Genomic DNA, 14,613 nt, shown 5'->3' on the forward strand with positions numbered 1-14,613 from the left:
CATCAACCACTAAGCAGTCATTCTTGAGCATGACCTGTATTTTATACTTTCAAGCAATAACTCCCATTACCCTCAAGACCTTACAGTACAATTCTTAGGAAGAGCAGTGTAGCAGAGTGGGCAGTATTTGCTCATTAAGATCTTATATTTATTATTACATTTATATCCTGCCTTTTTTCCTCCTAAGGAAACCAAGGTGGTGTACATAATCCTCGTCCTCTCCACGTTATCCTCACAACAACCCTGTGAAGTAGGTTGGGCTGAGAGTCTGAGACTGACACGAAGTTACCCAGTGAGGTTCCACGGCCAAGCGGGGACTAGAACCTGGATCGCCAGACTCTCAGTCCAACACTCTAGCCACTACACCATACTAGCTTCTAGACAGACTCTTCTTCACATCCCACCAACATTGGAGTTGCATTTGGTTGGCCGTGGGGGAAAAGCCTTCTCTGTGGCCAGGTCTAGACTGTAGATCCCCCATTCTTGGAGAAACCCACATTCCATCGCTACGCAAAGACTTTCCTTCGGGGAGCAGGGGCAAACATTTGACCTTAAACATTTTTATATCCATTGCATTTTAGTTTGAACATGTTTTATCTGCCCTTTTAACCTTTGTATTTGATATTAACTGTATTTTTTTGTTATTTTAATTCGTTGTAAGAAGCATGTCAAATGAAAAGGCAAGATAAAAAAAATAAATAGGACAAACTTCGAGATAAGAAACCCCGCAATCTAAGTCGCATTTGAGCCATGAGCATACTTCTCTTTCAGTCTCAGCTCCAGAACCCCCACCTTACTAACCTAACCTTCAACTTTTTAAAATAAGGTCAGGTTCATGGGGTCAAACCAGCCGTGATGCAGGACAGCCTCAATTACCATCTCCCACGATTGGGGGGGGGGGGTGTAGCTCAGCTGCTATTTTAAAACAGAAGACGCATGATTTGGATTGTGACTGTGGCACTGGGGAAGGGTTTGTGCCATTTATCTGATTATAAATGGCACCCTCAAAGCTGCTCTTTACCTAGCAGAAGCACATTTACAGATGTCATACTGGTACCTGCAAATTGTTCCCTGCAGGGCAGTTGCAGAGAAAGGGAGGGGGGTTAACTGGGAAATGTATACCCTACCCTTCAAAACTACTCCCAGGACCACTTACAAAGATAATAGGAAAATAATAAAATACAACTGAAAGCACAAAGTTGTAAAACCTAAAATAAATTCTAAAAATTAAAGTATTGCAAGATCCAAGGAGCAGCAGAAGGAGCTCCCACTTAAAATGTCCACAAAATAACAAGGTCTTTGCCTGGCCTCAAAATGGCAATAAAGCAGGTGCCAAGCTCACCTAACTAGAGAAAGGAATTTCACTACTGGGGCACCAACACTGAAAAGGCCGGGTCAGCACCCAATGTATTTGTGATGGGGGTCACTCAAAGGGCCTCGGATATTGACCTCAGGGAACAGGTAGGCTCACATGGAGCTGGGCGGGAAAACTCTCTACCCCAGCACACCTGGGTCCCAGCAGGGCTCAGGCCCTGCTGTCGCTGCTGCTCATTTCCTGGAGTACCTCCCATGTCATGTCTAACTTGGCCCTTCATGAGAGAACAGATGTGGAAGAGCTCTGAGCAATTAGGAAAAAATGTTATTAGGAAAAAATACTATATAAATACCACTCTTGTTTATATATTTATTATTGCTATTTCTATGCACAGGAGACACGTCAATAAACCACAAATACTGCAACATCTAGGAAATGCTTATGCATCGACAATCCTTAATTAGGTTAGATCAAAGTAAGCAAGAGGAGTAGCACTCTGTTCTAAAGCATGCACACTTCGAAATAAGGCCCCGTGTCAACAGGGCATCCTTCCAGATATATGTGGCTAAAATCACAGCTCTACCCAGGAACAGCCAAGAGCACCACCACTTACCTTGTAGGATACGCTTGAGTTTAGCGCAGTCCACACTGATGTACTGTAACAGTTCGATGTCATGAACATCAGCATTGTCTTCCGAGCAAACCGTCAATTCCTGCAATCTGGAAAAGTAAATACCAGCTTCTCAAAATAGAGAATAACATTTGCACCCTCGATATGAAGGGGAGGGGGAGATAAAGCAATGGCACATCCATGATTATAACGCAGGGATGGGCAATTTGTTTTATTTGTTTTATTCATGTGACAAGATCTATAGGCCACCTTACAACAGGGTCCTCAGGGTGGCACACAGGAAATTAAAGACATTTACTGCACCAGCTAGTCCTTCTCATGCAGGAAGAGCAGTCAGGCCACGCCTTTCCACCACACAGGTAACATATCACATGACAAAGTCCCTACATACTTAAATCTAACTGCCCACATCCTCCCCTGCCCCTCAAAGTTCAAGAAGCATGCAAATCAGGCCTCCCCAAGTCACACCTGCACATGTGTGGGGCACATGCCCACTCTTCCCCCGTGCAAAAAAGGCCAACAGTGCATTGGGAACCTGAACCAGACTTCTATTTTATGAAGGGGATGAGATCAGCAACAGTATAGTGTAAGAGTATGTGGTAGATAATGGTGTTATTAATGTACATGCATCTGCCCCCCAAAAGTTTTGAATACATGTGGGGGAGGATTCAGCATTGTACTTCACATGAGCACGGATCCAAGTCAATCGCGCGGGCATTTGCAGATATGCAGCCACTTTGAGCCTCCGAGCCTCGCCCTCCTCTCGCCATGACCCTAATGAATTCAATTAGGCTTAAGTTTAAAGGTACCTCAATCCCTCTCCCACCCACACCACTTTCTAGCTGATCCACATGCCTCTAACAACTAAACCACGTGTCCTGTGCAAGCTGAGAAACTGCTTTGGTTTGTTCCAAATCTACAGGTGTGTACTCGACACAACTTCTAACACCAGCCACCAAGGGAGCTCTTCATTTCATCTGTACGGAGAAAGACTGAACAGCTCTGGCTGCACGTAGGAAAATGCCAGAAATCTATCTGCAGAGCCCTAAATCAGAAGCATGTGTTACTGAACCAACACCACCAACTGCTGACAGGGGAGGGGAACTGCTGTAAGGTGGGGATCAAACCGCTGCTCACCAGGCCCTCTGCAAGGCCGGATGGCCTAAATGGCTGTGGGCCACCTCACTGACATCACGACCACCCATTTTGCCTTTCTCAGTGCTGAGGAGCATGGAGTTCAACGCCTCTCTCGGCACAGGGGAAGGGACTCAGCCGGCGCTGGGAGAAGCAGCTCCTTCCAGTGCTGTCCGCGTCGGCCTCCTCCACTTGCCATCCCCATCGGGAAATAACAGGGGGGATTCTCCTACACACCGCTCACCCTCCCAATCACAAATAAGCAATAACAGCAGGAATACTGCCTGGGGGCAGGGCTCAGAGGCCTGCCTCACCCCCTGGAGGGATCCAAGGAGAAAATGTGGTCCAGAGGGGGAACCTCCATTCTTGCCAAACAGAGACAAGCAACAGATGGCAAATTTAGTTTCTGTTCAGCGTACATTAAAAATCAAAAGCAGAATTTGAAACCAATATTTTTCTTATGATTCCTCTCATCCCCCCCCCCCCCACAGGTCTATACCACCAAGATCAGGAAATAGGAAGCTGACCAACACTGAGAACCCAGTTCAATTTATTTATTTATTACATTTCTAGATGTCTGTTTCAAGTAGAGCTTTCATTTCATTGCCTCTGGCTCTCCCCAACAAAGGAAATGCAGTGTCTCCTATCCTGTACACAACCACTCTCCATCAAGCCATTTAGCAAAAAGACAACGAAAACCCACATCCTCTGAAGCCTGCTGCCAAGAATATCTCCTTGGAACAGAGATTATTAAAGTGCCTTTGAAGTTCAGTTGAGGTACCCTTTAATCACAGAACTTTCTACCCGCTGTTAGGAGACTGAAACTCTCCCTATGTAATGTTCTCATCTTTATCATGCGAAGGTTATTACAGGAGAAAGTACAACTCAGAGAATAGCCTAATCCCCAACTGCCAACTAAATGGAAGAGGGGGATATATTTACTTTCACTGAATACAGACAGCTAGGATTGATGAGTGATGCCAACCACTCGTCATTCTAACCAAATTTGCACTGTTCTCTTCACCGGCTTCCTCTCTCTTCTCATCTTCACTTGATGCTTCTTGCATTTAGTTATTTTAAAATGTCTTCATCGTCTCACTCCTCTGTATCTTCTCTAAGAGCTCCTCCTTGGAGCCTTCACTCTATAGCGAGGGTGAGGAACGTGCGACCTTCCAGATGTTCTTGGACTTCAACTCCCATCAGCCCTGTCCAGCACAGCCAGTGGTGATGGATGATGGGAGCTGCAGGTCACACATTCCCCATCCCTGCTCTATAGCTACCAATCCTTCTAAGGGCGCAATCCTATTCAGATAGGCATCTGCCTCCGAAGTCGGAGGCGACCGCCTATCCAATGCATAGCAAGAGAAGCACAGAGGGGAGTGTTTCCTCCGCACTTCTCCTGCCCTGCATTTTTGGCTAGACAGCCGATTGTGGCTGTGTCGTACAGGCATTTCTGCACTCCCCACCCCAGAACACCCCCTGGAATGCCCCTTTTGTCCGCTCTGCAGTCTTTTGCAAGCGTAGAGCATGGGGCTGATCCACGCTGCCTCAGGGGCACAGCGGACATAGGGGGGAGGTGGGTGTCAGGGTGGAAACTGAGCCGATAGAATCCCAGAGCAGTTCTGATTCTGACGAGGATCAGCAATCCGTGGGAGAGGAGCCAGCTCATCCCTCACAGGCACAGCAACTGGCAGAGGTTCCTCCTGCCGGCATTCCTGAGATAGATAGTGACCCTGGCAGTGAGAAAGTGCGGGAGGGGGGCTTGCTAGACGCTCGACGCAGGGAGCGACGAGTGATGGAGGGCATGGAAAGGAGGCGTAGCGCCCATTTGGTGCGCAAGCAACGGCCACCTCCTGTGGACCCAAGGGAAAGAGGGAGGAACTCTCCCTAGCCCATAAGTTCAGGGTCTTCAAGTGACTCTCCTTCAAACGGGGATCAACTGCCTACTCGGAGCATAGGTTACTCTGCTGTTCATTGCTTAGTCGCTGGTGATTAGCATCTGAAAGAGTCATTAAGTTGTAAAAGGATTAAAGCCTTGAAAAGAATCCTTTCGTCTGTGTCTTGAGTTGGCTATTGGAGTAGACTGAAAGAGGCCGCTAGGGAGCTCCTGACAGTCGGTTCCTGGGAAACCAGATACCCTATGGCCGTCTAGCCGCTGTCTAGCAGGCATAGGATTGCTCCCTAAATTAAGCCTAAGGTTGCCTTCTCTCTCCCCCGGCTACGTTCCTTTTCCACTGCAGCTCCCTATCACTGAAATCCCCTTCCACTTGACATCCAACTCTCTTCCCACAGTTTATGCATTCAAGTGTCTCTTGTTCACCCTGCCTTATACTCACTGACACCCTTTCCCTTTTACTTTCCCCTTGTTCCAAGGGGGAATATGCGCACTACCAGCCTGCAGAAACTTTGGTCCTAGGAACAACTTTTCCCCTATTTTGAGGATCCAGATAGACACCCAGCTATGACAGGCTCATTGGCCAAACAGGGGTGTGCGCTTTCTTTGCATATTTATTCTGCATCTGTTTTCTATCAATAAACCGTCGTCCATTTGCATAAGTGACTTCGTTTCATCTTGGTAATCCAAAAGAATCTGTTCTGACTGGGGCCTGACAGAATCAGGACCCCAGATCAATACACTCACCAACAGCAAAAAGGTTCTGAGCATTTTAATAGCTTTCAGCTCAATTGAACACACTGAGATTTCTACCTTCCTTGACCTGCATCGAGATTTGCCTCATCATCTAGGCTGAGCAGAGTCAAAAGATGCCAACCCGATTTTAATGAGCCTTCGAGGACGGATGGGCAAGGAACACCTTTTCCACGCACTCACCTGGTGGAGATACGGCTGAAGACGGCGTTGAAGTTGTTGCAACTGAGAGAAAAGAGAACCCCGGAGGCAGAATTGCGAAGCTCTGCGGCATGTTGATTCCCTTCACGGTAGGTGTGGATGAAATGACAGATCTCTGGCAGCAACTGTTTGACCAGCATAGTCTCGTCCAGCCTCATGGTGTCTTTTGGTTGCTGAGAGGATACAATTTGTATGTAATTGCCCTGAAGTACTTTCATAGTTATGTATCCCCCAATGTTAGTAACCCAGGAAAGGCTTTGCACTCACAAGCTATCAAGTGTACTTTCCATAAACAAAATGTGCGTGTTTGAACTATTGGGACACATCCAACCAGTCTGTGGAAAAGTACCGTGTATCAGGAAGCCACATCAGTCACAATGCTTTGCAGCAGGGGTTTGGGCTGGCCCTTCAGGAACCTTTAATGTGGCCCGGGAGAAGGATATAGGGTTGTTTCTATCCTCTGGCTGGGTAGCATTCCAACGTAGAAGCAACTCCATATTCTCCTCCTTAGGCCCACAAAGAGTACTGAAGGATCGCTCCTTTCTCATGAGCCTGCCCAGGCCTTAAGACAGTGTGGAGAACCTCCAGACTGCAGTCCAAAGGTGGATCCATTCCATCCAGATCATGGCACAGTCCCCAAACCATGCTCTGTCTAGCTGTCCCAGAGGCAGCCTCACAGGCAAACATGGGAGCTCCGTTGTCAGCTTTCCTGCCCACCCACTTGCCTCCTAGTCAATGTCTCAGTTTCTCTTGTCTCCCAAGAGAGGCAGACACATCGACAGGGAGGCAGGGAAATCCGGGGAAGCCAGTCCTGAAGCATGGCAGTGGGTGCACCGTCCTGGCTGCCTCTCTGTCAGCATCTCTGCCTCTCTTGGGGGAATGAGACAGACAGACACTAGCCAGGAAAGACAGGCCACCACAGGCACAACCACGGAACTCCCACATTTGCCTGTCAGCCTGTCTTTCTCTCATTCTCTCCACTTTTGCAGAGAATGACAGAGCATGAGACTGGAGGCAGGCATAGGTACATGTAAAAGGGGGAGGGGGCATTGTAAGGATGTGTGAACATGCCCCACCCACTGCAGGATCTGGCCCTGTCCACTGCTGGAATGCAGACACACACACACCTGCCCCGACAGGTTCCAACTGAGGTAATGAATTTCTGTAACGAGCCCAACGTGGGGCTGCCTCTGAACAGTACTCGGAAACTTCAGCTGGTTCAAAGAGCTGCTGCCAGACTGTTGACTGGGGCTGGCTACAGGGAGCATACAACTCCCCTGCTAAAACAGCTTCACTGGCTCCCAGTCTGTTTCCGGGCACAATTCAAAGTGCTGGTCATGTCCTATAAAGCCCTATATGGCTCGGGTCCAGGTTATCTGAAAGACCGTATTCTCCCCTATGAGCCTACTCGTGCCCTGAGATCTTCAGGGGAGGCCCTTCTCGTGGTCCCGCCACCATCACAGGCACGCCTGGTGGGAATGTGGGAGAGGGCCTTCTCAGTGGCTGCCCCAAGGCTCTGGAACTCCCTTCCCAAGGAGGCAAGAATGGCACCCTCCTTGATATGCTTTCACAGGCGTGTAAAACCTTTTTTTTTCCAGCAGGCCTCTGGGGATAGCTAGTCTGGGCCTGTGAGAATATGACAGATGGATACTATGGTAATATTTCTTGCTGTCTTTTAACATTTTGATATTGTATACAATTTTAATATTATTGATGATTTAATTATATTTTTAACTTTTGTATACTTCTGTTTATAGGTTTTAACTGTACAAGTTTTAATACTGTAAAGCTGCCTTGAGTCCCAGTATTGGGGGAAAAGGTGGGATATAAATAAATAAATAAATAAATAATGTGGACCTTGACATGAAAAAAGTTCCCCTCCTCTCCTTTCAGATCCACATCCGAAGCCTTTCTCCAGATGCCAGTCCTATACATCATAGATTAGGTGGGTGGCAACCAGGAAAAAGGCCTTTTCAGTGATGGCACCCCAGATGTGGAACACCATCACCAGGGCTGCTGATCTGGTGTCTAGTCTCGTTGGTTTAGCCACCAAGCCAAAACTTCTTCTGGGGGGCATGCAGGTTTTCACAGTGCTGCTTTCTAGTGGAAGTTAAACATACCCCATCGACTCTACTTCTTTTTTTTTTATTGTTTTGTTGTCATTTCGTTTTTTTCTTTGGGAATTCTGGTTTAAAAGCAGAATAAAAATGTTTGTTAATTTAATTCATTAATTCGCTGAAGCTCTTCAGCGTGGACTGCCACAGTCCAGTGGGTAGAACCAGGGTGAAGCACTAGCACAAGAGAATTACACCATCCAGGGACGGGACTGCTGCTCTATTGTTCAGAGGAGGCTACCAAGAGGCCGTGAGGCTCACAACTGCATGTACAGATTGTCTATAATATGTTTATACAGGTGTCAAAGGGCAAACTATGAACTCTTCTGTCTGCCACGGCTTGGAAAGCAATCTTTCAAAACCAGTATGGGGAATCACATCCAGCTTGTGGATGATCTCATTACACAAAGCTTGGGACTGTGTTAAAGAAACCCTCAGGAATAAACATACAGTCTTAGATTTCACCAAAGTTCAAGTTTGGCTTTTCAGCTACACAGCTTTGCAGAAGGATCTGAACCACAAAGCGCATTCCCAAAGTAGTAAAAAGAAGGGGGGGGGGAGCAGACAGCCTCTGAGAACAGAGTTAAGTGAAAATAGGAAGGTTTTTCTGGAAACTTCAGGACTACATTCCCACTGGAAGTTTAGACAAAGTTAACTAATGTAAGCTAGGAAGCACCTGCAAAAGTCATCTTTAGCGGCAGGAGAGAAAGCTTCATTATATCTGTACAGCACTGAGCCAAAGCCAAATAAAACTACCAAGTCAAAGAAGACCTCCAGTTGACTTAATACACTAAGACGTTTACAGTTTAAGAGTTAATTACAAATTCAACATTTCTTTCTTGCACTGGCTGAACACAAAACAAAGAAAGAAGCTCTTTCGTCTTTTTTTTTTACTTGTTAGAATGCAAGGCTCTTTCAAATCTCAAGATATGATATGTTCTTTGGATCCAAACATACCAAAATTTTCTTCCCAAGTGTTAATGTGATTTCCTTTTTCCTGAACTACAGACATTTCAAACACACACACACACATAGGAATTAGTCATAAAGAGCTTGCATCCATTTCATCAAGGAGGCAAGAAGACATGAGGAATCTGCTCCAGAGTTTGATTCTCTAATGTGCAAATCACTGCCTTGCAGTCCATAAAGATCTTACTAGCCCACTTTCCCACATATTCTATGTAGTCATTTGTGTTCATTGTGATAGCTGAAACTATCAACTATGAATTTGCACGCGCACACACACAAATACAAATCCTAGAGGCTTGTAGGCCATTTCTTTGCTGCCATACCAGGGGAGTGGCTTTTTAAAAGTCTTACACAGCACCACCAAGAAACTTATTGAGCACTGTTATTTCCACATTACCAACATTTACACATCTTAGGAACATGGGAAGCTGCCTTTTACTGTCAGATTCTTGGTCCATCTAGCCAAGTATTGTCAACACTGACTGGCAGCAGCTCTTCAAGGCAGGAGTTTTTCCAGCCCTACCTGGAGTTGCAAGAGATTGAACCTGGGACCTTCTACATGAAAAGCAGGGGCTCTACCGCTGAACTAAGACCCCTCACTTCACAGTTAACTTGAGGAGCAGCTTGCCCACATACAATGCAATAGGGAAACTGTTAATCAAACAGACCACTCACCCCAGCAAGACATTTTTCCAGTGTATCCAAAATAATCAGCTGAGAGAGATACAAGTTCTTTTCAGCAGCTTCTCCAAATATCCTCTAGAGAAAAAAAAAATAGTCGACCAATTTACTTCTCATTAAGGACAAGGATTCGCTGCCCATCGTCCTCACACAATGACATGCCTGTTTCACACCTTGCCATCGGGAGAGTGGCTAATATTTTAGCTTCCAGGGACTTCAACAAGTTCCCAAGAAGGGAGTCTCAGGGTTACAGAGCAATGTTTGTGGAAGGCCCAGAAATCAAAGGGAATTTGAGTTGTGGTTAGGATCCTTGGTCCTCTCTATGGTTCCTAGACTTTGTTCCTTTTCCAGGCCATAGAATTCCTCCACTCCTGCCCCAATCTAGTCCCTCTGCCAACCAATCTAGTCCCTCTGCCAACCCCTGCCAACCAAAGTATACAAGAACCCTATGGAAACTGTACAGTGTACGGATGTTATTCCCAAGCCAAAATTTAGATCACCTTGGGGGCAGAACCAGCAGTTTTGAGTGTTAAGATACATAAATAAATAAATAAAATCAAGCCAATAATTTTCGGGAGACAAAATGGGGAAAGTGTCGGTTCTCTGGTGCAAGGGGTAGACCAAAGAGCACCTATAACGTTCCCTGCAAGAACACCCCCCCCCCCCAGTTGCAGTTTAAAATAGCATTTCTAAGCCTTAGGGCTGAACAGAGACTGCGGGGCAGGGGAACAAACAGGATGGCAAGCAAATGCTTGCTTCCTACAGGTCCCTCCCACAACAGCGGCATAATGCTAAACTTTCAGCTATAGCCCTGACCAGGAAAGGAGACCAACTCCCACTTGATTTAGAATTAAACATCAGAAGTGCCAGAGGTCCTGTTATTCTGCCACCACCATGCCATCACCTCTTTTCTCCAAGCCCCTTAACGCATGCCATGGTCTGCTCGCCCTTTCATTCAGACAAGAGCAAACAAGGCATGTTTGCACTGGCTACACATAGGACAGGATTTATCCGATTTGATCTTATGTTAAGGAAGTTCATTATGACAAACTTGGGGGTGGGCATTCCTAAAGATGCCATCAATCACAGGAAACAAATACGCCAGATTGTTCAACAGAACCATTGGCATCCCATACTCACTGAAGGCTGGATATGCCAATACATATTTTCCCTTCCTATCCTTAAAGTGCCTTCACCTCCCTCTTTCCCCACATCCACGTAATCATGCAACAGCGAAAGTATCTCACTTACCATATTGTTAACATTTTTTAAGATATTGGTGAGGCCGCTGATGACCAGGGAAAACTTGTACTTGGAAATGTTGATGAGACATTCCTTGTTATGTTCTGTGCTGACTTTGGTGTGGGTATTCTGTTGGCCGGCTTTGATTGGAAGCTGCAGCAGAAGGAAGAGCGGTAAGCATTCACTTAAAAGAAAACATGCACTGCTGCTGTCTGACACGTTAAAGGCTTTCTTTTCCCTTAACTTTTCGTGCAGATCTCTTTGTGCGGGCTAGCACCCAGCACGTTGAGCATTTTCAGCACCCTTGTTTCCCCGCCTTTTATTTATGCTACTGGGTTACAAGTATTCTAATAAAAATTATTTTCCAGTCAAGCTTATTCCCAGGTAAGTGTGTACAGGACTGCAGCCTAAGCATGCTTGACTGACTCCCCCATCCCAGCCCCCTGAAACTGCAGTAGTTCAGTTCAATTACTTCGGGCTGTTGGGAAAAAAATCTGAACTATTTATACAGCGCATAAAATTAACATGACTTTTTTTTAGTTATGTTTACTAGCAGGCTTCCACATTTTTACTCACCCTGGTGAAAGTGTCAAGTCTCTCTGCAAGTGGGACCAGCCTCAGCCTTCCCTCCAATGTTGGAGCTGCAAAGGGACAGTCCACAGCAGTTGCCCAACGAGCCCCCTGCTCCCGTCCCCAGCACTAATGTTGGACAAAAGATGGAGGCTGTTGGCCATTTTGCCTTGGCCATGCAGTGGCTAAACTAACAAAGGGAGAGAGGCAAGTTCCTGACAATAATCACACTCTTTGGCTTGGTTACCATGGCCTGTCAAAAATTGTGGACCCCCATTTTGTGTGTCAAATAAACACGCTAAGACTGCAATCCTGTACACACACAAGGTTCACACATAATGCTGGCAATTCCTGGGTTGTTTAACCCAGGAATTGTGGTGACAAGTGGAGCATGCAAGCCATTTCTGTTTTCAATTAACAATCCAGGAATTCCTGGATTGTGTTGTGACGTCCAAACCCAGAAACTCTGGGTTGTTTATGGGTTGGAATACCCAGAGTTCACCCAACTACTGCCCATGGTTTATTGCTGGGTTAACTCTGGGTATTTTAACCCCTAAACAACCCAGAGTTTCCAGCATTGGAGATCATGAAGTAAGGCATCCTGGGATTGTTAATTGAAAATAGAAATAGCTCACGTGCTCTGCTCGTAACCGCAGTTCTTGGCTTAAACATCCCAGGAACTACCAGCATTATGTGACAACCAGGTCAGAGAAAGGTTAAGATCCAATGAACTCAATGGGACTTCTGAGTAAACATGTAGGATTGTGCTATACATGAGATGCAAATCTACTGGGGGGGGCATTAGAAATTTTACAGATTGAAAACTTCCCAGAAAACCCATATCGCTGAACTCTACCTGAGACTTGGGAAAGCCACAACCAGTCAGACTAGACAATACCAGGTCTAATTCAGGGTAAGGCAGTTCCATACGTTCAGCCTTTTCAGATTCAAGACCCACCTTGAAACCCAATCTGCAAAATGGGATGCACTTTTCATCTCTTTCCTCCTCTCAGAATGGTTTGAAAGCACACAGTGCTGTTCTAATGAGGAAGCTAAGGCAGATTTGGTCCTGTCAGCTGCCTGGATGGGAGACCACCTGAGAACTGTATCACAGTTGCTCTGAGCTCACCACAGGAAGAATGGGGAATAAATTTAAACGATATTTCATGTTGCAAACTCATTTTATAAAGCAATTCATCTCTCCCCCCTCCATCTGCCTACTTGTTATTTGTGTGTGGGGTCGGGGGAGAATCCTAAAGATAAAGAAAATGGTGATAGTGATGGTGGTGTGAGCTACCCTGTGTGTGGTGGAAGTCACCAGTTGAAGACCAATGGGCTAGGACCATTTTTTCCCCAGCACCCCAAAGTGTGTGGGGCATCCCACAGAGTGCAGCCCAGGGCAGCAGGGGGCAAAAATGCCCCTTCTCCCCTCCAAGCTGCCCACCCCACAGCTATAGGATAATCCAATTTGGACGCTAATGAATATGTACACTCAGACCTAATATGTACACTCAGAAAAATATGTACACTCAGAAAACTCCAGTTTTCTGTAGGCCCAGAATAAGCAACCAGATTTCTGCGGGCCCAGAATAAGTTCTAGACACCACATTCGAAGGAGGATTCAGGTAAATTAGAACGAGTCCAGAGAAGGGCCAGAAAGATGATCAGGGGACTAGAAACTAAGTCCTACAAGGAAAGATGAAAAGAACTTGGTGTGTTTAGTCTTGAGAAGGGAAGGGAAGGGGGGGAGGGCAGAGAGGGAGAGAGGGGGAGAGGGGGGCACTTTTTGAGTAACTAAAGGATTGTCACACCGAAGAGGGCCGCAACCTGTTCTCTATCACCCAAGATTGTAGGATACAAAATAACAGGCTTAAGTTACAGGAAGGCAGATTTCAGCTGAACATCAAGAAAAACTTCCTAACAATCAGAGGACTGAGATAATGGAACCAACGGTGGGCTCTCCATTGATGGAGGTATTCAAACAAAGACTGAACAGCTATCTGTCAGGGACGCTTTAAACTGGATTCCTGCACTGAGCAGAGGGTTGGACTCTGTGGCCTAAATGGTCCCTTCCAACTCCATGATTCTATGAACTGAGTGGGGACACACACAGACCCACACCCAAACTATCTGATCGCTGCTGCTTCTCCCTGCAGCTTGCAGGCCTTGCCCTCACCCCTCTCTCCTCTTCCCTTCTTGGTGGTGCTGCTGGGGAGGGCAAAGGGGTGAGCCCCAAGCCAGACACCTGCAATCGAGAGGAGCAGCAGTAGCAAGAGAAGTCCAGCAAGCAGTAGCAGCAAGGGAGAGGAGCATCAGCCCTCGCCACTCTCCCTCTGAGCTCAACTGCGACCATGGAGAGGCGACAGGCTGAGGCAGCTGCTCCCAACCACCCTGCCAAACAGGGCTGGCATCAGAAGCTGGTTTCGGGGCTCCAGCAAGCCATGGGCCCTGGCAAATGCTCAGTGATATCAACCACCGACACCAGGCCTGTCGGAAAGCAACGACACATGAAGTAAGCAATGCTTTGCCACTGCCACCCTGCTCCCACCCCTTTGGATGAACACGGATTTGCCCAGAAACGCTTATGGGAAGCGCGTTTACATACAAGGCTTTGCCATATCATCTCATCTGCTGTGTTTATAATAAAAGGTATCGGAATCTAAAATCTTACCCGGACTTTCCTGCAGCATTTTTTGGAGCAATTGAAATTGTACTTCACAAGTACTTCTGAAACGGACAGGAAGAGCTTTGAACTGAGCAGGATGAAACCAGCAGTACCACTGTAGTGTAGTGGAAATCTTGGGGTTTGGGTATCTCTGTTGTATCAGGATGGACTCATTTTACAGAGGGAGGCGATAAATGGAGTGCAGTGTGGCACCCAGGGTACGTGTACAAAAGAAATGCATCCCAGCTACATAACCCCAAGCTTTTAAAGAAAAATGGCAATTTAAAGAGAGAGGGAGAGAGAGAGAAAATGCTCCTGGGTTGCTGATGCTCCATAAATTATGAAGGGCATGTCTCTAATTTGCCAGGCATTATTCAAAATTATGGGGAGGCACTGGGCTGGGCATAGTTAGGTGTAGAAAATAGCACTCTCTCCATAACAAGC

General features: G+C 46.5%; 1 protein-coding gene across 7 annotated transcripts in view; it reads right to left on the reverse strand.

Annotated features, from left to right (window-relative positions):
- Positions 1-14,613, reverse strand: part of NF1 (neurofibromin 1) — a 236,608-nt gene that overhangs the window by 207,992 nt on the left and 14,003 nt on the right. For all 7 annotated transcript variants that reach the window (XM_084822899.1, XM_084822897.1, XM_084822895.1 and 4 more), the window contains exons 2-5: positions 10,944-11,087; positions 9,687-9,770; positions 5,911-6,101; positions 1,929-2,035 (exon numbers count right to left, since the gene is read on the reverse strand). In XM_084822899.1, coding sequence (XP_084679025.1) covers positions 1,929-2,035; positions 5,911-6,101; positions 9,687-9,770; positions 10,944-11,087 — 526 coding nt within the window. The remainder of the gene's footprint in view (positions 1-1,928; positions 2,036-5,910; positions 6,102-9,686; positions 9,771-10,943; positions 11,088-14,613) is intronic.

Source organism: Heloderma suspectum, chromosome 16 (genome assembly GCF_057233095.1).
Source record: "Heloderma suspectum isolate Gila_16-S chromosome 16, 16-S_ref, whole genome shotgun sequence".
Classification (NCBI taxonomy): Eukaryota; Metazoa; Chordata; class Lepidosauria; order Squamata; family Helodermatidae; genus Heloderma; species Heloderma suspectum.